This window comes from Rana temporaria, chromosome 3 (genome assembly GCF_905171775.1).
Source record: "Rana temporaria chromosome 3, aRanTem1.1, whole genome shotgun sequence".
Classification (NCBI taxonomy): Eukaryota; Metazoa; Chordata; class Amphibia; order Anura; family Ranidae; genus Rana; species Rana temporaria.
The window spans coordinates 11,703,644-11,727,889 of NC_053491.1; the positions used below are offsets into that span (position 1 = coordinate 11,703,644).

At 46.3% G+C, this 24,246-nt stretch overlaps 1 protein-coding gene across 2 annotated transcripts in view; it reads right to left on the minus strand.

The window, feature by feature from the left end:
• Positions 1-24,246, minus strand: part of SMAD6 (SMAD family member 6) — a 74,486-nt gene that overhangs the window by 32,721 nt on the left and 17,519 nt on the right. For both annotated transcript variants that reach the window (XM_040342249.1, XM_040342251.1), the window contains exon 2: positions 84-140. In XM_040342249.1, coding sequence (XP_040198183.1) covers positions 84-140 — 57 coding nt within the window. The remainder of the gene's footprint in view (positions 1-83; positions 141-24,246) is intronic.

Here is a 24,246-nt window from a genome sequence, read left to right on the forward strand (position 1 = left end):
CACCAATGTAAGGGGACACAGGACTGGCAGAAAACTCTCTCTGTAGATAATTACAAGTCAGTTTATGAATCACAGAGACTCACCCAGAGGTTTTTGCTCAAACGGTGGAGAAAGACGAGTGTATGGGGGAGGGGGAGATTCTGAAAAGAGAAAAAGATCGAAATGTCAATTTCTGCTTATTAAAGACAAACCACAATAATAATAAAAAATAATAATAATAATAAAAATAATAATAAAAAATAATAATAAAAAAAAATAATAATAATAAAAATAATTTAAAAAAATAATAATAATTATAATAATAATTCTTCAGTACATGAGACTTATACAATTTATAAATATATCGATACACACATACAGTGCCTTGAAAAAGTATTCATACCCCTGGAAATGTTTCACAATTTCTCATGTTACAACCAAAAACTTAAATGTATTTTATTGGGGATTTTAGACCAACACAAAGTGGCACATAAGTGAAGTGGAAGGAAAAACGATAAATGATTTTTAAATATTTTTTACAAATAAATATGTGAAAAGTGTGGGGGGGGGGGCATTTGTATTCAGCCCCCTTTACTCTGATACCCCTAACTAATATCTAGGGGAACCAATTGCCTTCAGAAGTCACCTAATTAGTAGACAGAGTCCACCTGTGTGTCATGTAATCTCAGTATAGATACAGCTGTTCTGTGAAGCCCTCAGAGGTTTGTTGCAGAACCTTAGTGAACAAACAGCATCATGAAGGCCAAGGAACACACCAGACAGGTCAGGGATAAAGTTGTGGAGAAATATAAAGCAGGGTTAGGTTATAAAGAAATCTCCCAAGCTTTGAAGATCTCACGGAGCTTCTGTTCATCATCGGAAAATGGAGAGTATGGCACAACTGCAAACCTACCAAGACGTGGCCGTCCACCTAAACTGACCGAGCCGGGCAAGGAGAGCATTCATCAGGGAAGCAGCCAAGAGGCCCATGGTGACTCTGGAGGAGCTGCAGAGATCCACAGCTCAGGGGGGAGAATCTGTCCACAGGACAACTATTAGTGGTCTCTCCACAAATCTGCCCTTTATGGAAGAGTGACAAGAAGAAAGACATTGGAGAAAGAAAGACATAAGAAGTCCTGTTTGCAGTTTGTGAGAAGCCATGTGTGGGGGGGAGGGGACACAGCAAACATGTGGAAGAAGGGGCTCTGGTCACATGACACCAAAATTTTACTTTTTGGCCTGAAAGCAAAACGCTATGTGTGGGGGGAAACTAACACTGCACATCACCCTGAACACACCATCCCCACTGTGAAACATGGTGGTGGCAGCATCATGTGGTGGGGATGCTTTTCTTCAGCAGGGACAGGGAAGCTGGTCAGAGTTGATGGGAAGATGGATGGAGCCAAATACAGGACAATCTTAGAAGAAAACCTGTTAGAGTCTGCAAAAGACTTGAGACTGGGGAGGAGGTTCACCTTCCAGCAGGACAACGACCCTAAAGTACAGCCAGAGCTACAATGGAATGGTTTACATCAAAGCCTATTCATGTGTTAGAATGGCCCAGTCACAGTCCAGACCTAAATCCCATTGAGAACCTGTGGCAAGACTTGAAAATTGCTGATCACAGACGCTCTCCATCCAATCTGACAGAGCTTGAGATATTTTACAAAGAAGAATGGAGGAGAAATGTCCCTCTCTAGATGTGCAAAGCTGGTAGAGACACCCCCAAAAAAAGACTTGTAGAGAAAGGGGGTTCTACAAAGTATTGACTCCGGGGGGCGCCCTTTAAATGTACCCCCCACACTTTTCACATATTTATTTGTATCATTTTCATTCCCCTTCACAATTATGTGACACTTTGTGTCTCTCACATAAAATCCCAATAAAATACATTTACGTTTTTTGGTTGTAACAAGATGTGGAAAATGTCAAGGGGTATGAATACTTTTTCAAGACACTGTGGCCCAGATTCACGTAGGGAGCGCGTATTTGTGAGCAGGCGTAACGTATGCTATTTACGCTACGCCTCCGCAACTTTGACAGGCAAGTGCCGTATTCCAAAAGAAAAGTTGCGGCGGCGTAGCCTAAATAGGCCGACGTAAGCCAGCCCAATTCAAAAATTGAACATGTGGGCGTGTTTTATGTTAATTTATTGTGACCCCACGTAAATGACGTTTTTTACGAACGGCGAATGCGCCGTCCGTTAAAGTATCCCATTGCGCATGCTCCAAGTAAACCCGCAAAAAGCCAATGCTTTCGACCTGAAAGTAAATGACACGCAGCCCTATTCGCGAACGACTTACGCAAACGACGGAAAATTCGACGTTGGCCCGACGTCCATACTTAACATTGGCTGCGCCTCAAATAGCAGGGGTAACTTTACGCTGGAAAAAGCCTAACGTAAACGGTGTATCTGTACTGCGACGGCCGGGCGTACGTTCGTGAATTGGCTTATCTAGCTGATTTACATATTTCTAGGCGTAAATCAGCGTACACGCCCCTAGCGGCCAGCATAAATATGCAGTTAAGATACGACGGCGTAGGAGATTTACGCTGGTCGTATCTTAGAGAAATTCTGGCGTATGCGATTCTTTGAATCAGGCGCCAAGATACGACGCCTCACACTCAGAGATACGACGGCGTATCTGGAGATACGCCGTCGTATCTCCTACGTGAATCTGGGCCTGTAGCGCTAAAAAAAAATGCAGAGGTGATCAAATATCACCAAAAGAAAGCCATTTGTGCGCGAAAAACACGACAAACTTTATTTAGGTACAGCGTTGCATGACCGTGCAAGTAACGCAGTACCGTACTGCAATAAATGGCCTGGTCATGCAAGGGGGGGGTTTTTTCCATTGACCACCAATGAAATCATTTTACCAGGGGTTCCCCAAGACCCAAAAAATTATTTCAAAAGGTTCCTCTGCAGTAAAAAGGTTGAGGAAGGCCGCTATGGGCAGTGGTAAAATACCACATTATGACCACTAGATGGAGCCGAGGAGCACAGGAAATACATCTTTGTAATAAGAGAGATAATGTAACAATTCTAAAATGTAAACACATTTGTTTGCCAATTCCCTCTAGTGTTCTCTAGAACTGTTGCATTGTATCTCTTGTTACAAAAAAAATATGCATTTCCTGTGCACCCTAGCGCCATCTCGTGGCCATAACGCAGTATTTTTACCACCGGCCATAAATCGAAGAATATCAATTCAGAAGTAAAGATAGCAAAGCACATTTATTTAGCCTACTTTGCACAGAACTAATGTACATGCAGGTTCACTGGACAAATAGCGATGCAATATATATATATTTTTTTTATATAAATAGCCCCTCAAGTGTTATAAATGTGTATTATCCAATAGAACGTCATAAAAAAAAGAAGGAGTCTTGAGCTGTAAGGCTTTTTCCATGCCCCCATACAAGGCCGATACATAAAAAAATAAATCAGAGCAGGTACAACATTTATGGCTCTTCGTCATATTAGAAAAGATGGCTCCATGGGCCGACTATCACGGCATGGTGACATCACAAGACGCCAGGGCATGGGGACAGCACTAGACGCCAGGGCATGGGGACAGCACTAGACGCCAGGGCATGGGGACAGCACTAGACGCCAGGGCATGGGGACAGCACTAGACGCCAGGGCATGGGGACAGCACTAGACGCCGGGGCAATGGGGACAGCACAAGACGCCGGGGCAATGGGGACAGCACACGACGCCGGGGCAATGGGGACAGCACACGACGCCGGGGCAATGGGGACAGCACACAACGCCGGGGCAATGGGGACAGCACAAGACGCCGGGGCATGGGCACAGCACAAGACGCCAGGGCAATGGGGACAGCACAAGACACCAGGGCATGGGCACAGCACAAGACGCCTGGGCATGGGGGACAGCATAAGACGCCGGGGCAATGGGGACAGCACAAGACGCCGAGGCATAGGCACAGCACAAGACGCCAGGGCACAGCACAAGACGCCAGGGCACAGCACAAGACGCCAGGGCACAGCACAAGACGCCAGGGCACAGCACAAGACGCCAGGGCACAGCACAAGACGCCAGGGCACAGCACAAGACGCCAGGGCATGGGGACAGCACAAGACGCCAGGGCATGGGGACAGCACAAGACGCCAGGGCATGGGGACAGCACACAACGCCGGGGCAATGGGGACAGCACACAACGCCGGGGCAATGGGGACAGCACACGACGCCGGGGCATGGGCACAGCACAAGACGCCAGGGCATGGGGACAGCACAAGACGCCAGGGCATGGGGACAGCACAAGACGCCAGGGCATGGGGACAGCACAAGACGCCAGGGCATGGGGACAGCACAAGACGCCAGGGCATGGGGACAGCACAAGACGCCAGGGCATGGGGACAGCACAAGACGCCAGGGCATGGGGACAGCACAAGACGCCAGGGCATGGGGACAGCACAAGACGCCGGGGCATGGGGACAGCACAAGACGCCGGGGCATGGGGACAGCACAAGACGCCGGGGCATGGGGACAGCACAAGACGCCGGGGCATGGGGACAGCACAAGACGCCGGGGCATGGGGACAGCACACGACGCCGGGGCAATGGGGACAGCACACGACGCCGGGGCAATGGGGACAGCACACGACGCCGGGGCAATGGGGACAGCACACGACGCCGGGGCAATGGGGACAGCACACGACGCCGGGGCAATGGGGACAGCACACGACGCCGGGGCAATGGGGACAGCACTAGACGCCGGGGCAATGGGGACAGCACTAGACGCCGGGGAATGGCGACAGCACTAGACGCCGGGGAATGGCGACAGCACTAGACGCCGGGGGAATGGGGACAGCACTAGACGCCAGGGCATGGGGGCAGCACTAGACGCCGGGGCATGGCGACAGCACTAGACGCCGGGGCATGGCGACAGCGCAAGACAACGGGGAACGGCGACAGCACAAGACAACAGGACATGGTGACAGCACAAGACAACGGGGCATGGCGACAGCACAAGACAACGGGGCATGGCGACAGCACAAGACTCAAGGCATTCATTGTTTTTTCTCCACAGCTCAGCGCTCATCATCTCTAGTCACTAGTTATCTGCCAATCACATCCTGCAGACCATGGTCCAGCACTGGTCCCCTTGCAGGATAAAAAGCGTTATGGACCCACCCAATAGGGGTATGACATCATGGCACCCTACACAGAGACAACGCATCATTATTTCAGGACTGCTGTCTGTATCATTGAGCCCCCCCGTCCCCCCGTCACTAGACAAGAAGACAGAAGAAAGACCACCATGTTGGTCTCGGTCCGGATGAAAGGTTGGCTTCTGGTCACATGATCGCTGGTCCTTCCCACCTCTCAGAACTTAAAAAAACACTTGACCCCCCACAGACTTTTTCTGACACTTTTTTTGTTCACATGTAACAAATCGTTATTTATTTTGCTAGAAAAGTAATTGTGTGAAGCGTCGGTACATGTACTCGGGCAAAGGCTTGGAATTGGTACCAGTATCGGTATAACCCTAGGGGCGTCTCTTGCATTTCCTGGAGCACGCTGCAGATGGCTACTCACGGGTTCAACAAAAGAAAAACACAAACAAGTTGGATGAAGAAATCTCACCCCCATCGGGATATTGTATTCCAATGCCGCGTACACGCGCTCGAAATTTCCGACAACAAATGTTCGATGGGAGCTTGTTGTCGGAGATTCCGACCCGTGTGTAGTCTCCGTCGGACATTTGCTGTTGGAATTTCCGACAACAAAAATTTGAGAGCTGGTTCTCCAATTTTCCCGGACAACAAAATCCGTTCTCGTGTAGACAATTCCGACGCACAAATTTCCACGCATGCTCTGAATCAAGTCCGAGACGGAATTGCGCGGTCCGGTAAAACGAGCGTTCGTAATGGAGATCGCACATTCGTCAACTGAGGAGCAGCAACAGACTGAAAAAGCGCAAATCGTCTCTCAGACTTCTACTAACACCAGATTAGCAGGAGCCCAAAGGGTGGTGCTCTTGGCATTGAACTTCCCTTTATAGTTCCGTTGTACCTCACAGCGTTCTTGGCGATCGGAATTTCCGACAACATTTGAGCGACCGTGTGTATGCAAGACAAGTTCGAGCCAACATCCGTCGGGGAAAAAAAATCAGCGACGCCTTCCATTGTCGGAATTCTCTTATCAGTGGTTGGAGCTGGTTGGCTGCTGCCAAAGATTGTATGAAAATTTTCCAACGTGTCCCTTCAACAGAAGATGTGCAATGTGGACATTCTTCCCACTGATCACCAATGTAAGGGATATTCTTCTCACTGATCACCAATGTAAGGGACATTCTTCCAACTGATCACCAATGTAAGGGACATTCTTCTCACTGATCACCAATGTAAGGGACATTCTTCTCACTGATCACCAATGTAAGGGACATTCTTCTCACTGATCACCAATGTAAGGGACATTCTTCTCACTGATCACCAATGTAAGGGACATTCTTCCCACTGATCACCAATGTAAGGGACATTCTTCCCACTGATCACCAATGTAAGGGACATTCTTCCCACTGATCACCAATGTAAGGGACATTCTTCCCACTGATCACCAATGTAAGGGACATTCTTTCCACTGACCACCAATGTAAGGGACATTCTTCTCACTGATCACCAATGTAAGGAACATTCTTCCCACTGATCACCAATGTAAGGGACATTCTTCCCACTGATCACCAATGTAAGGGACATTCTTCCCACTGATCACCAATGTAAGGAACATTCTTCCCACTGATCACCAATGTAAGGGACATTCTTTCCACTGACCACCAATGTAAGGGACATTCTTCTCACTGATCACCAATGTAAGGAACATTCTTCTCACTGATCACCAATGTAAGGAACATTCTTCTCACTGATCACCAATGTAAGGGACATTCTTCTCACTGATCACCAATCTAAGGGACATTCTTCTCACTGATCACCAATGTAAGGAACATTCTTCTCACTGATCACCAATGTAAGGGACATTCTTCCCACTGATCACCAATGTAAGGGACATTCTTCCCACTGATCACCAATGTAAGGGACATTCTTCTCACTGATCACCAATGTAAGGAACATTCTTCCCACTGATCACCAATGTAAGGAACATTCTTCTCACTGATCACCAATGTAAGGGACATTCTTCTCACTGATCACCAATGTAAGGGACATTCTTCCCACTGATCACCAATGTAAGGGACATTCTTCTCACTGATCACCAATGTAAGGATCATTCTTCCCACTGATCACCAATGTAAGGGACATTCTTCTCACTGATCACCAATGTAAGGATCATTCTTCTCACTGATCACCAATGTAAGGGACATTCTTCCCACTGATCACCAATGTAAGGAACATTCTTCCCACTGATCACCAATGTAAGGAACATTCTTCCCACTGATCACCAATGTAAGGAACATTCTTCCCACTGATCACCAATGTAAGGAACATATATTTTTCCCCTTTAAATAAAAATGCAACGCTACCCTGGGCTACAAGAAGAGCGAAGTAAATGAGGAACAACCCAGAAAAAAAAAAAGGAAATGGAGAGAAAGGAAAACAAAAAAACTGAGATATTCTAGGAGGTGGGGGGAGGGGTGGCCGGCTCTCTTTCAGCTCTTTATAGAGGGGGGGAGTTTTCCTTCTAGGAGAATAGATGACATTTCTGAGGACAGAATGGGAGCAGGAGGAGAGGACGGGGGTCGTGGTGACTGCAGCTTTAAGAAAGCGCCTGTAATTGGCGAGATCTCCAGATAAACAGTCGTTCTGGCGCCAGCAAAAAAGCAAACTCTGTATTATCACCACTCCTACTCCTCGACGGCGCAGGGACCTCCTCAGGAAAGCAGAACCGACACTGATCTGATTTCAAAGAGAGAGCGAGAGCGAGCGCGCCTGCCAGAGAAAATAACTCCAACCTCCCCGAGTCAAGCGCGCCTCCAATAGAGGCCGAAAACCATTACCGGGAAGAACGAACGCACGCAGCGCCCCCGACCCGCTCCCTCCAACGCCAATGGAACGTCTCCAGCGCTGGTGGACATTTTATTGGCCGGAGGACGGTTACCCGCTAAACGCCTTCATGGTTTAGGGTGGAGCTGAGATTTTACTCCTATAGTGCACAAGTTCGAATTTAAATCTGATCTCCAGGTATGATGTCTATTCACAGGTGTGCGCACAGGGTGTGCCAGGCGTGCCCAGGCACACCCTAATCACCCTGTACAGCACAGATTCCCCCTACTGCCCTGGCCCCCCCCCTCAACCCAACAGTGCTCCCGGCTTCCCTCCTCTCCCACCGGCTGCTGCTCCAGGCACCTACAGGATGTTTTAGGATGACTGGGGAAGGGGCTGGTAAATATTCGATTTACTGGCCCCTTCCCTTTCTGAGTGAACACAGTGAGTGATCGGTAGCGTGTGTTTGCGCGCTTGGGATGCACACCCTAAACCAATAGGCTGCTCACACTTATGTGTGCATTGAGTAGTTATATTGGTCCAGCTTGGCACAATGAAAGTATGGATATCTCATACCTGAGGGGGCGCTGGGGAAGTCGAGAGTCGGTGCTACTACAGTGATAACCACGATCTTCCAGCAGAACGGGGGCCTACATAAACAACAGGATGAATCACGGCCTGATCATCACCGAGCACCCAAAAGGGCCATCACCGAGCACCCAAAAGGGCCGTCACCGAGCACCCAAAATGGCCGTCACCGAGCACCCAAAACGGCCATCACCGAGCACCCAAAGCGGCCATCACCGAGCACCCAAAGCGGCCATCACCGAGCACCCAAAGCGGCCATCACCGAGCACCCAAAGCGGCCATCACCGAGCACCCAAAGCGGCCATCACCGCCCATCCACCAACCATCACTGACCGCACATTGACCATTCACTGATCATTCCAGGTCCTGTGCCAAGTGGCCTCCCCTCTACACACTGACCACGTGGGAGGGGCGTTTACTAGGCACTGCCGCTATTCACAGTATGCCTTATATTTCTTTCAATGAACACAAGGACCATCACTGACCACCCAACGACCACCACTGACCATCCAACGGCCACCACTGACCACCCAACGGCCAGCATAGCGGGCCTACATAAACAACAGTATGAATCATGGCCTGATCATCACTGACCATCCACCGGCCAGCACTGACCACCCAACGGCCAGCACTGACCACCCAACGGCCAGCATAGCGGGCCTATATAAACAACAGTATGAATCATGGCCTGACCATCCACCGGCCACCCACAGGCCAGCACAGACCACCCAACGGCCAGCACTGACCACCCAACGGCCAGCACTGACCACCCAACGGCCAGCACTGACCACCCATTGACCATTCACTGATCATTCCAGGTCCTGTGCCGAGCAGTTTTCCCTCTACACACTGACCACGGGGGGGGGGGGGGGGGCGCTCACTAGGCACCACCGCTATTCACCATCACTGACCACCCAACGGCCATCACCGACCACCCAACGGCAAGCATAGCGAGCCTACATAAACAACATTATGAATCATGGCCTGACCATCACTGACCATCCACCGGCCAGGAATGACCACCCAACGGCCAGCAATGACCACACATTGACCATTCACTGATCCCCTCTACACACTGACCACAGGGGGGGGGGCACTCACTAGGCACCGCCGCTATTGTGAATTTGTGTATTTTTTTCAATAAACAAGGAGGAGTTTTCTGATTGGAGGAGGTGGAGATCACAACACCATCACCTCTTCTCTGCACTTCGCTCAAAGAATTCCTTGCATAATTAGATGCCCAGCAATGTCAGTACATTACAGTTAAAAGGGGATGCCGAGTCAAAATGTGAAATATTTGGCTGTAGCAGGAGGCAGTTTTTTTAGCAAAGGGCTGGAAGCGGTACAATAATGAGTGTCTGCAGCCAACTGTGAAGCATGGTGGAGGTTCCTTGCAAGCTTAGGGCTGCATTGGGACGAAATAGGCGATCCCTGGTTTGCTGGAGAATATCTACTTGTTGAGGCCTGAAGGCGTCCCACATCATAAGAATTTGTAGCAAATATGTCAGAAATGGCAAGAAAACCATTGTGCTGCTTTCATAAACGTGACCCTGAAATTTTCACTAGAACCAGAATGCCCCAAAAAAGTTTTGGAAATTATTATTAAATCGTGCCTCAATGGGTGTGTAAATAAACTAAAAGCCTTCGATTAAAAAAGGAGGTAAGGAACAGCTTGTAAGCAATATTAAACCCGTCAGACAAGGTTGGAAAATGATCGATCGTCATTGAGATGCTACAGTCTTGAATCCAATTATATTCTGACGGTTTCCACCATGCGATCCCATCATCTGATCAGAGATGGATCAATAACCTACCAATATGATCCTCCAAGCTAGCCATCAAAAAACAAATTCCCTGTGTGTGGCATATCAATTGGGTTGTTGATTATAGATCGATTATTCCTATTGAGAGAGATCGATCGGAAAGGGTCGCCGCGTGTCACTCACTGGCCAATCTAGGTTTGGATTGTCAGGAAGGCCATCGGTCTGTGAGATAATTGCCAAATAAGTGGCGGTACTGACAGCTCCGATTGCGACCGCGTTATTAAAACAGCGATACGGCGGCGGCGTGCCTCATCCAACTTCCCGAAGATTGCAGCCTCCCCCCTTCCCCTCCACATCTGATCCCCACACGCATCGCTGGCTGCCCACTATTCCACAAATGCGGCTCTCAGGACTCACAGCGATCCCCCCAGAAAAAAGACGAATATTCCGTACGCTCTGATTCTCCATAACACTGAACACACTTACCCTCCCCCAACCCTCAATACCATCAAACAGCGACCCTCTCTGGTGTACATTGCCTTGGGAATGCCTCATGCTGGACGAACATCACCCGTCTCCGGTACACATGGCACAGTGTTTGTGGAGAGGGAGCCCTTTTCGTTACCATATCATAGCACTGTGTATGAATAAAGCATCCCGGGCCTACATAGACCAGAGGAAATCACAGCCTGATCATCACTGACCATGCGGCGGCCATCAATGACCAAGCGGCGGCCATCATTGGCCATCCACCGGCCATTACCGACCAGCCACCGGTCAACACCGACCAGCCACCGGCCAACACCGACCAGCCACCGGCCGACACCGACCAGCCACCGGCCAACACCGACCAGCCACCGGCCAACACCGACCAGCCACCGGCCAACACCGACCAGCCACCGGCCAACACCGACCAGCCACCGGCCAACACTGACCAGCACACATCACTGACCTTACCTATTGTACAGTTGACCACCCCCCTCCTCCTCAAAAAACTCCACGCCTTTGGTCTCCATGACTGTACTCTTCACTGGTTCTCTTCCTACTTATCCAACCGCACCTTTAGCATTGCTTACAATTCTACTTCCTCCTCTTTTCTTCCTTTCTCTGCTGGGGTACCACAAAGTTTTGTTCTTGGACATCTACTATTGTCGATCTACACCTCCTCCCTGGGTCAGCTGATACCATCTCTAGGCTGATGACACCCAAATTCCTGACCACCACGACCATCCTTGGGCCATCACCGACCATCCACTGGCCATCACCGACCATCCACTGGCCATCACCGACCATCCACTGGCCATCACCGACCATCCACTGGCCATCACCGACCATCCACTTGCCCATCACCGACCGCACACTGCTCATCACCGACCGCACACTAAAACATCACTGACCTTGCCTTTTGAACAATTGATCACCCCCTCCTCCTTTAAAAAAACTCCACGCCTTTGGTCTCCGTGACTGTACTCTTCACTGGTTCTCTTCCTACTTATCCAACCTCACCTTTAGCATTACTTACAATTCTACTTCCCCCTCTTCTCTTCCTTTCTCTGTTGGGGTCCCACAAAGTTCTGTTTTTGGAGCTTTACTATTCTTGATCTACACCTCCTCCTTAGTTCCATCAATGGTGTCAGTAGGGGGGGGGGGAATAGTGCCCCACCAATGGCGTCAGTAGGGGGGGGGGGAATAGTGCCCCACCAATGGCGTCCGTACGGGAGACGGTGCCCCACCAATGGCGTCAGAGAAATGGTGCCCCATCATTGGTGTCAGTTGGTGGAATAGTACCCCATTGATGGTGTCAGTAGGGGAATGGTGTCCCATCATTGGTGTCAGTTGGTGGAGTATTCCACCAAGGGCCAAATAAAGGCAAGCAGAGGGCCACATCTGCCCCCCGGGCCGCAATTTGGAGACCACTGGTCTAGTTTAACCAAATATTTTTTTTAAAGTGGAAAAAAAAAAAAAAATCTTCATATCCTATACCCATAGTTGATCCAGAGGAAGGCCAAAAATAAAGCATGGTCAAATTCACTCCAGTGGGGGGGGGGGGGGGGGGATCCCAGTGATTAAAAAAAGAATTACAATTAAAAATGAGGCAACATTCAGTTGTGTGAATCTTAGGATGAGATCTGAAGACGTTTTGCCTCGGAAACAGAAGAAGGGGTTACTAAGTGGCAGATTCCTTATCTCTTGAAGGAGAGCTTCTCTATTCCCTGCCTGGGGCCACTTGTGTAATTACACAGAGAAAACAGGTCTTTAGTGGGAAACATTGCAGGCCTGTCATGACTGAACAGCATGATAAACCCTTTTAGTCCTGACACTTTCCAGGCATGAGAGGACCCATACTTCTCATTCTTCTCTCAGCTGGGATCACGCCGCGCTCGGAGACTAAAAAACAGGAGCTACACATGGATTGGTATTGCCTTGTGAGTTTAAAAAGATATAAAAAGACATAAAAAGGTAGCAACAAAGATATCCACAGTGGAATGCTTTTGTATCTTATACGGCCCAAGAACGTCCGTCACTAGACCACGACCTTCGGTAGACCTCCACCAATGGAGGACCATTTAATTACCTTTCCACATGACACTTGGAATTATCCCATCAACTATCCCCCTAGGCGGGAAATAGTATTTGTTTATAGGGGGATTTCCACTTTAAAATGAATATAGATTCCCTGTGTAGACTTTTCTGTATCACCAATGTAAGGGACATTCTGCCCACTGATCACCAATGTAAGGGACATTCTTCCCACTGATCACCAATGTAAGGAACATTCTTCCCACTGATCACCAATGTAAGGGACATTCTTCTCACTGATCACCAATGTAAGGGACATTCTTCCCACTGATCACCAATGTAAGGAACATTCTTCCCACTGATCACCAATGTAAGGGACATTCTTCTCACTTATCACCAATGTAAGGACCATTCTTCTCACTGATCACCAATGTAAGGAACATTCTTCCCACTGATCACCAATGTAAGGAACATTCTTCCCACTGATCACCAATGTAAGGGACATTCTTCTCACTGATCACCAATGTAAGGAACATTCTTCCCACTGATCACCAATGTAAGGGACATTCTTCTCACTGATCACCAATGTAAGGGACATTCTTCTCACTGATCACCAATGTAAGGGACATTCTTCCACTAATCACCAATGTAAGGAACATTCTTCCCACTGATCACCAATGTAATGAACATTCTTCCCACTGATCACCAATGTAAGGGACATTCTTCCCACTGATCACCAATGTAAGGGACATTCTTCTCACTGATCACCAATGTAAGGGACATTCTTCTCACTGATCACCAATGTAAGGAACATTCTTCTCACTGATCACCAATGTAAGGGACATTCTTCTCACTGATCACCAATGTAAGGGACATTCTTCCCACTGATCACCAATGTAAGGGACATTCTTCCCACTGATCACCAATGTAAGGGACATTCTTCTCACTGATCACCAATGTAAGGAGCATTCTTCCCACTGATCACCAATGTAAGGGACATTCTTCCCACTGATCACCAATGTAAGGGACATTCTTCCCACTGATCACCAATGTAAGGGACATTCTTCCCACTGATCACCAATGTAAGGGACATTCTTCCCACTCATCACCAATGTAAGGGACATTCTTCTCACTGATCACCAATGTAAGGGACATTCTTCCCACTGATCACCAATGTAAGGAACATTCTTCCCACTGATCACCAATGTAAGGGACATTCTTCCCACTGATCACCAATGTAAGGGACATTCTTCTCACTGATCACCAATGAATTAATTTTAGTAGCCGTTCCCCGAGACCTCAAAATTTACGAGTTCTTCTTGGGTAAACAGTTGAGAAAGTCTGATAAAGATCCTTCAGATATTAGTAAATAATTTCACAAATACATTTCCAATACCAAAGTAAAGAGAATCACACCCAATGATCATGGTGATTGATGCAGAACATGTTGGCAAATCTCTACCTCTGTAACAGGAAAGGGTCTTTCCTCAGACGCCCATGTTAAATGGATGTTTGATTTCTGTAGGGGGGAGGGGGGGGTAGCATGCTGTGGATTACAATAAAGAAACTCAAGAACACGTCAGACATTGCCCTTGACATCCGTCAAACTACGTGTGCGAAGAATCATGGGAAGTGTTCAACATTAGCTACAGTGCTGCTGGCTACAGCCCAGGAATTCAAGCCAGGAGGCCGAACAATTTCACATCACAGCGATATCTCCCGGTCTCAGAGAATGTGCGTTTTCTGAGAAAATTCTGCAATAATAAATGTTATCTCACCAAAACAGTAAAATGAATAAAAGGCAGCATAAAGGAGTCAGGAAAACTAAGCGTCAGCGGCCATTTCTACAAGTCTATCAATAAAAATTACCAACGTAAAAGAGTAACTAATGGAAAAGCCTAAAATGTTTCACCGCGTTGGCTACTTCAGAATAGTCCATTCGGAGACCTACAGTAATAAACCTTTTAAAACATAGTTACAGAGTATCTAAAGCTGGCCATACACTAGTAGAATTTTGTTTGACCAAAAGCAAAAAATAGTTTGGGCCAAAAACCACTCTACCGTCACCATCTACTACCTAGAGGGAAGGACATCATACCACTCTACCGTCACCATCTACTAGCTAGAGAGAAGGACATCAGATCACTCTACCGTCACCATCTACCAAGCGGAGGGAAGGACATCAGACCACTCTACCATCACCATCTACTACCTAGAGAGAAGGACATCAGACCACTCTACCGTCACCATCTACTAGCTAGAGAGAAGGACATCACATCAGACCACTCTACCATCACCATCTACTACCTAGAGAGAAGGACATCAGACCACTCTACCGTCACCATCTACTAGCTAGAGAGAAGGACATCACATCAGACCACTCTACCGTCACCATCTACTAAGTCAAGGATCCTCAAAACTACGGCCCTCCAGCTGTTGCGGAACTACACATCCCATGAGGCAGGGTTTGACAAATTTGCTTGGAATCTAGGAGCCAGCTGAAAAAGTTAGGAGCCAGAAAACGCACCCCACCCCGACGAGCTTGCGCGCAGAAGCGAACACATACGTGAGCAGCGCCCGCATATGTAAACGGTGTTTAAACCACACATGTGAGGTATCGCCGCGATTGGTAGAGCGAGAGCAATAATTCTAGCCTTAGACCTCCTCTGTAACTCAAAACATGCAACCTGTAGATTTTTTTAAACGTCGCCTATGAAGATTTTTAAAGGGTAAAAGTTTGTCGGCATTCCACGAGCGGGCACAATTTTGAAGCGTGACATGTTGGGTATGAATTTACTCAGCATAACATTATCTTTAATAATATTAAAAAAAATGGGCATAACTTTACTATTGTCTTATTTTTTAATAAAAAAAAAGTGTAATTTTTTTCCCAAAAAAGTGTGCTTGTAAGACCGCTGTGCAAATACGGTGTGACAGAAAGTATTGCAACGATCGCCATTTTTTTTCTCTAGGGTGTTAGGATAAAAAATATATATAATGTTTGGGGCTTCTAGTTAGAGGGAAGAAGATGGCAGTGAAAAATTACATAGAATTGCTGTTTAACTTGTAATGCTTAACTTGTAATACCAACGGCCACCATCAGATGGCGCCAGCTCACACAAGGAAGAGCTGCCCACCTTCCAAGTCGCCAGGAGGCCATTTCTAGTCGCCATGGCGACCGGGATTTGTCGAGCCCTGCCATGAGGCATTTGCAAAACTCTGACATTCACAGACATGATGGGAATTGTAGTTCCTGAACAACTGGAGGGCCATAGTTTGAAGACCCCTGTACTAAACCAAGAGAAGGACATCAGACCACTCTACCGTCACCAGCTACTAAACCAAGAGAAGGACATCAGACCACTCTACCGTCACCAGCTACTAAACCAAGAGAAGGACATCAGACCACTCTACTGTAACCATCTACTAAGTCGAGAGAAGGACATCAGACCACTTTACCGTTACCAGCTACTAACCCAAGAGAAGGACATCAGACCACTCTACCATCACCATCTACTAACCCAAGAGAAGGACATCAGACCACTCTACCATCACCATCTACTAACCCAAGAGAAGGACATCAGACCACTCTACCATCACCATCTACTAAGCCAAATAAGTACATCAGACCACTCTACCTTCACCATCTACCAACTAGAGAAGGACATAAGACCACTCTACCGTCACCATCTACCAACTAGAGAGAAGGATCCAACCAATCTATGGTTACTACAGGTGCAAAAAAAGGTATTACATTTGACTTTTTAATTAATATCATGAATTTATTGTCAGCCATTATCGGCACTTTTTTTTGTGCAAGAAAAGCTCAAGAAAAAAAATGCATCCCTGTAAATTATATGCATGTCTTTTCACTGATCCGTTGTGCTTCCCTTGTCGTGATGTTAAAAACCCTGCTTGCTGCATCTTTTTATTTATTTTTTTTAACCGACCAAAAAACGCACCTTACTGTTGAAATGTATTGAAAACGCAGCAAGAATGCATCAATAACACACCTGGGTTACATTTTTATGCAGTTTTTGAGTCATATGACCTATGAAAAATACACCCTATAAGCACAGTAAGATCTTGGCAAAACCGTGGTAAAAATCACTTGCGTTTGAAACCCTTTTCTCTTATGGGCAAAATTCTGAAAACACAATTTCCGCCAATATGTTTTGGCCGCAATGTGGTACAGTGCAAAAGAAAGAAATAAAAGATTTGTGATTTGTGAATGGGAACACACAAGGTATAATGCGTTTTTGCGGATTTGACTGCAGTGGACATACCCTTCAAGTTTTGGCAAAATGACTGCAAGAAAATCTCACCACTCGAGTCTAACGTACAAGAAGTGCCATAGTGCCCCCCTTCCCCGCTAGCGCCAGATGAACCTCAAGAGCGCTCATCTCCTTGATTGGTCAGTGATTCGCATATACTCTAATAGTAATGGGTCATTCATACAGGAGGAAGCAATCTTTACTTATCAATCCCAATTGGACATGTTTACTGCCGAAAAATTAGTTAGTTTTCATTTCATTCTGTTTTTTTCCCCCCATTTTTCTGGTCATTTGTTATGATTGAAATACGTAAATAAAAAAAAATAAAAAAAATAAAATAAAAAATCGAAGATCCGAAAATTCAGAAGATCGAAAATAAAAATGAAAATTCGAAAATCAGAATTAATAACTATTAAATTATAGGAACGAATACAAATTTATCAGAAGTTTCGAATTATCCAAAATAACGAACGTCACATCTAAACAAATGGAACGGAGCAAATTAATAATAAAAAGTTATTGTTATTTATTATTATTATTATTATTATTTATTTTTTTATTAAAGTTCCATTCATTTAGATACGGCATTCGTGATTTTGGATAATTCATAACCGGATAAATTCGTAAAATTCACCAACAGCCAAATTGAAATGAAATTCATGGGCCAGATTCACAGAATAAGTACGCCAGAGTATCTGCTGATACTCCGGCGTACTTTCAAATTTGCCGCGTCGTATCTTTATTTGTGATTCACAAACAAGATACGACGGCATTTGGCTAAGATCCGACAGGCGTACGCCTTCGGATCTTAGGATGCAATACTTCGGCCGCCGCTGGGTCGAGATCGCGTTGTTTTCCGCGTCGGGTATGCTAATTCGCCGTTTACGGCGATCCACGAAGGTACGCGCGTTCGTCGCATTCTCTTACGTCGTCGCTAGTCGGCTTTTCGCGTCGCAAAGTTATTGAGGTGGTGTAACAATAGACAGCCCATGTTAAAGTATGGCTGTCGTTCCCGCGTCGAATTTCAAATTATTATTTTTTTGCGCAAGTCGTCCGGGAATACGAAAGTACGTTACGCACGTCGCCATTCAAAACATTACGTCGGGGCGACGTCATTTTGCGCAAAGCGCGGCGGGAAATTTCAAAAACGGAGCATGCGCAGTACGTTCGGCGTGAACGCGCCTAATTTAAATGGTCCCCGCCCCATTTGAATTAGGCGGGCTTGCGCCGGACGGCTTTACGCTACGCCGCCGCAAGTTTACACGCAAGTGCTTTGTGAATCAAGCACTTACGATGAAAACTTGTGGCGGAGTAACGTAAAGGACATACGTTACGCCGCCGCAATTCTTTATGAATCTGGCCCCCAATACCTTAAAATGTAATCGTTAGTTCAGATTTTTGTTCTTATTTTCAATCTTTTGAATTATCGTTTATTTTCAGATTTTCGAAAATCCGAATTTGTCAACACGGGTTTCGTTAATTTGAATTTTCCAAAATGTTCAAATTTATAAAAAAAATTAAGAATATTCAGAAAAATGTGTTAAATGGGTTTTTGTTATTTTGGATATTTACAAATTTTCGAATATTTAGAAAAAGTTGTTAAAACGGGTTTCATTAATTTGAATATTTCCAAATGTTCGAATTTTGGAATATTCAGAAGAATTCATTAAATGGGTTTTTGTTATTTCCGATATTTATGAATATACGGAAAAAAAAAACGGGCTTTCGTTAATTCGGATATTTTCTAATTTGTCGAAATTCGGTAAAAAACTAAATATGGAACAAAAACGAATTCCTAACGTCCAATCCCAATAGTGATTTCTCTGATGATCGATCTTCAGAAGTAACAGTTATTGACCAGCATAGAACTCTATAGCTCTCAGTGCGGTTCTATTGATCGGCGCGCGATTACTGGGTGATAATTGCCAGAGCAGGGCTTCTCCGATATCCTACAGCCACTTACTTCCAAGGAAAAGGGAAGGTGGGGGCCAGGCTGGCATCTGCCTTTGTTAAGCCGGAATTTACACACTTTACCTCCAGGCCCTTTTCCGACACTTTTTAATTTACAATGCAACAATCTGTATTTTTTTTTGCTAGAAAAATTAGTTAGAACCCCCAAACATTACATTTTCCCCCAAACATTACATTGCAGGAAGTTATTTTTTTTTTCTTACCTGCAATGTAAAGGCTTTGGGCCAGATTCTGGTAGAATCTGCGGCGGCGTAGCGTAAGCCATTTACACTATGCCACCACAAATTACTGGAGCAAGTGCCGTATTCTCCAAGCACTTGCTCCGTAATTTGCGGCGGCGTAGTGTAAATGGCCCGGCGTAAGGCCGCGTAATTCAAAGGGGGCGGCTGATCGAATTGCGCATGCGCCGGGCGTAAAAATAGCCCAGTGCGCATGCTCCAGCTCACGACGGAAAACGTCAATGACGCAGACGTGAGCGTCATTGATGTAAAGTCCTATTCGCGAACGACTTAGGAAAACGACGGAAAAAGACGACGCTGACCCGACGCCATACGACGGACCTTCGTAAACTTGCCCCTCATATAGCAGGGGCAAGCTTACGGAAACGTCGTAAATTCACTGCGTCGTCCGCGCGTACGTTCGGGAATCTCGCGTAAATAGCTAATTTGCATAGACGACGGGGAAAACGACGATGCGACACCTAGCGGCGGAAAAAAAAATTGAATTTAAGATCCGACAGCGCAAGAGCCTTACGCCAGTCAGATCTCATGGATATCTATGCGTAACTGATTCTAAGAATCAGTCGCATAGATACGACGGCCCAGATTAGGACTTACGACGGCGCAAATGGCGTTGCGCCGTCGTAAGCCCTTTTGAGAATCTGGGTTTTTTCTTGGGAGCTGGCTCCATCTGGTGGTGAGCCGTTGGTATTACAAGTTATTACCACCAGATGTGTAAGCTGGCGCCATCTGGTGGTGGCCGTTGGTATTACAAGTTAAGCATTACAAGTTAAACAGCAATTCTAATGTAATTTTTCACTATTTTTACTGCCATATTCTTCCCTCAAATTAGAACCCCCAAACATTATATATATTTTTTATCCTAACACCCTAGAGAATAAAATGGCGATCGTTGCAATACTTTCTGTCACGCCGTATTTGCGCAGCGGTCTTACAAGCGCACTTTTTTTGAGAAAAAAATTACACTTTTAATTAAAAAATAAAACAGTAAAGTTATCCCCATTTTTTTTTTTATATTATGAAAGATAATGTTACGCCGAGTAAATTCATACCCAACATGTCACGCTTTAAAATTGCGTCCGCACGTGGAATGCCGACAAACTTTTACCCTTTAAAATCTCCATAGGCAACGTTTAAAAAAATTCTACAGGTTGCATGTTTTGAGTTACAGAGAAGGTCTAGGGCTAGAATTATTGCTCTCGCTCTACCAATCGCGGCGATACCTCACATGTGTGGTTTAAACACCGTTTACATATGCGGGCGCTGCTCACGTATGTGTTCGCTCCTGCGCGCAAGCTCGTCGGGACGGTGGCGCGTTTTCTGGCTCCTAACTTTTTTAGCTGGCTCCTAGATTCCAAGCAAATTTGTCAAACCCTGCCCTAGAGAATAAAATGGTGGGTTTTGCAATTTTTTTGTCACACGGTATTTGAGCAGCGGTTTTTCAAATGCAATTATTTTTATTTTTTTACACGCGAGTGCTTTGGATTACGAGCTTTCTCCTGGAACGGATTATGCTTGTAATCCAAGGTTCCGCTGTACCATCAAATGGGGGTGGGGAGCATTCTGCCACATCCTAAAAGGACTTCTAGCAACCTCTGGAGGAACCCTAGCATTCCACAGAATCCTGGTTGGGAATGGCTGTACTAAAGACAAGATAGGTGGTGTGAAAATTATGGAACAACCCTGCTCTAGTTACATAACCCAATCCTTGGGGTCAGGAAAGCTTCACAGATGTTAATCCTTCGATTCACATGGCACCTTCAGTCATGCAATTTGAAGGATTATCACCTACCAAGGCTTGCCGACACCACCGATTGGATTAGGTAACTAGAACAGAACAGGGTGGTTTCTGCAAATTTCACGCCTTCCGTCCCTTTCCTGTACATTTGCATTTCCATGGTGATTGGATCAAGATGTTGGTGCATCCTGTGCGAATTTAAATGCTAGTGCATTTTCCCAACACTCGACAGAACAGAAGAAGCGGCTTAGATAAGCTACAAAAGGTCATCAACATTACTGAAGAAGTCCAGTGGAATGCGACTTACTACAATTTAATGAGCCTGTTCAAGGCCATCAATGAGCTCGGGGGCGTTTGAACCAGAAACCCAACCCACCAGGAAACTTTTCCCATCCCGTTCTTGGACAATAACGTTTGCCTTTCCATAGCCATTGGGTCACAGTCTTGGTGCAACCTGCATGAAATTAAATGCCATGGTATTCTCCCAACACTCATTAGAACTGAAGAAGGGTCTTGGACAAGCTATGAAGGTCATCAGCATTACAGAAAAAGTCCAGTTGAATGGAACTTACTACAATTAGATGAGCCGGTTCAAGACCAGCAATCAGCTAGGGGGTGTTCGGACCAGGATCCCAACCCACCAGAAATCTTTACTCATCCCGTTCTTGGACAAGAACATTTGCCTTTCCATGTTCGTCGGATCAAAGTCTTAGCTGCATGAATTTAATCAGCTTGGGGGCATTTGGACCAGGATCCGAACCCACCAGGAAGATGTCCCCATCCCATTCTTGGACAAGAACATTTGCCTTTCCATGTTCGTCGGATCAAAGTCTTGAGCTGCATGAATTTAATCAGCTTGGGGGCATTTGGACCAGGATCTGAACCCACCAGGAAGATGTCCCCATCCCGTTCTTGGACAAGAACATTTGCCTTTCCATGTTCGTTGGATCAAAGTCTTGGCTGCATGAATTTAATCAGCTTGGGGGCATTTGGCCCAGGAACCCACCAGGAAGATGTCCCCATCCCGTTGTTGGACAAGCTACAAAAGGTCATCAACATTACTGAAGAATTACCAGTGGAATGTGACTTGCTACAATTTAATAAGCCTGTTCAAGGCCAGAAATTAGCTTTGGGGCGTTTGGACCAGGACCCCAACCCACCAGGAAACTTTTCCCCATCCCGTTCTTGGACAAGAACGTTTGCCTTTCCATAGTCATTGGGTCACAGTCTTGGTGCAACCTGCATGAATTTAAATGCTAGGGCAGTGATAGCGAACCTTGGCACCCCAGATGTTTTGGAGTTACATTTCCCATGATGCTCACCACACTGCAGAGTGCATAAGCATCTTGGGAAATGTGGTTACAAAACATCTGGGGTGCCAAGGTTCACCCTCACTGTGCTAGGATATTGTCCCGGTGAACTACCGTGCTTGTTCCAGCTATCGTGGAAGTTCCAGCGCATGCGCAAGCTGATGTGCTGAGATGGTTCCAGCTATCGGGAAAGTTCCTTCAAGGACTGCGCAGGCGCAAACTTGCTGACAGAAATCCCCGAACCGCGGCCGGCATCCATGGCGACGTGGATTTCGAGGTAAGTGGCCAGTCAGCATCACGTCCGAGCGTGCTCGCTCGGCCTCCTGGCTCTTTTTTTTAACATCCTCCAATCCACGGGGATGTTAAAGAATGAGCCTGGATGCCGGGCAAGGTTCGGAGATTTCCGTCGAGAAGTTTGCGCCTGCGCAGTCAGTGAAGGAACTTCCCTGTTAGGGGAACATTGAGGACAAGTCACCGGCATTTATTAGAGCTGAAGAAGCGTCTTGGACAAGCGACAAAGGTCATCAGCATTACAGAAAAAGTCCAGTTGAATGCAACTTACTACAATTAGATGAGCCGGTTCAAGACCAGCAATCAGATGGGGGGTGTTTGGACCAGAATTCAAACCCACCAGAAATCTTTCCTCATCCCGTTTTTGGACAAGAACATTTGCATTTCCATGTTCGTTGGATCAAGGTCTTGATGCAACCGGCATGAATTTAATCAGCTTGGGGGCGTTTGAACCAGGATCTGAACCCACCAGGAAGCTGTCCCCATCCAGTTCTCGGACAAGATACAAAAGGTCATCAACATTACCGAAGCTGTCCAATGGAATGTGACTTACTACAAATTAATTAGCATGTCCAAGGCCAGCAATGGGCTTGTGGGCATTTGGACCAGAATCCCAACCCATCAGAAAGCTTTTCCTATCCCGTTCTTGGACAATAACATTTTTTTGCCTTTCCATGGTCATTGGGTCACAGTCTTGGTGCAATCTACATGAAATTAAATGCTATGATATTGTCCTGACACTCATTAGAACTGGAGAAGTGTCTTGGACAAGCTACAAAGGTCATCAGTATTACAGAAGAAGTCCAGTTGAATGCAACTCACTACAGTTAGATGAGCCGGTTCAAGACCAGCAATCAGATGGGGGGGTGTTTGGACCAGAATCCCAACCCACCAGAAATCTTTCCTCATCCCGTTCTTGGACAAAAACATTTGCATTTCCATGTTTGCTGGATCAAAGTCTTGGCTGCATGAATTTAATCATCTTGGGGGGTATTTGGATCAGTATCTGAACCCACCAGGAAGCTGTACCCATCGTGTTCAATAACATTTGCCTATCCATGGTCATTGGATCACGGTCTTGGTGCAATCTACATGAATTTAAATGCTAGGATATTTTTCCGACACTCATTAGAAAGGACGAAGTGTCTTGGACAAGCAAAAAAGAGGTCATCAACATTACAGAAGAAGTCCAGTTGAATTCGACTTACTACAATCAGATGAGCTTGTTCAAGACCATCAATGAGCTTTGGGGGCGTTTGGACCAGAATCCCAACTCACCAGGAAGCTTTCCCAACCCCGTTCTTGGACCATAAAATTTGTCTCTCCATAGTCATTGGGTCACGGTCTTGGTGCAACCTGCGCAAATTTAAATGCTAGAGTATTGTGCCGACACTCATTAGAACTGAAGAAGGGTCTTGGACAAGCTACAAAGGTCATCAGCATTACGGAAAAAGTCCAGTTGAATGTAACTTACTACAATTAGATGAGCCGGTTCAAGACCAGCAGTCAGATGGGGGGTGTTTGGACCAGGATCTCAACCCACCAGAAAGCTTTCCTCATCCCGCTCTTGGACAATAGAATTTGCCTTTACATGGTCATTGGGTCACGG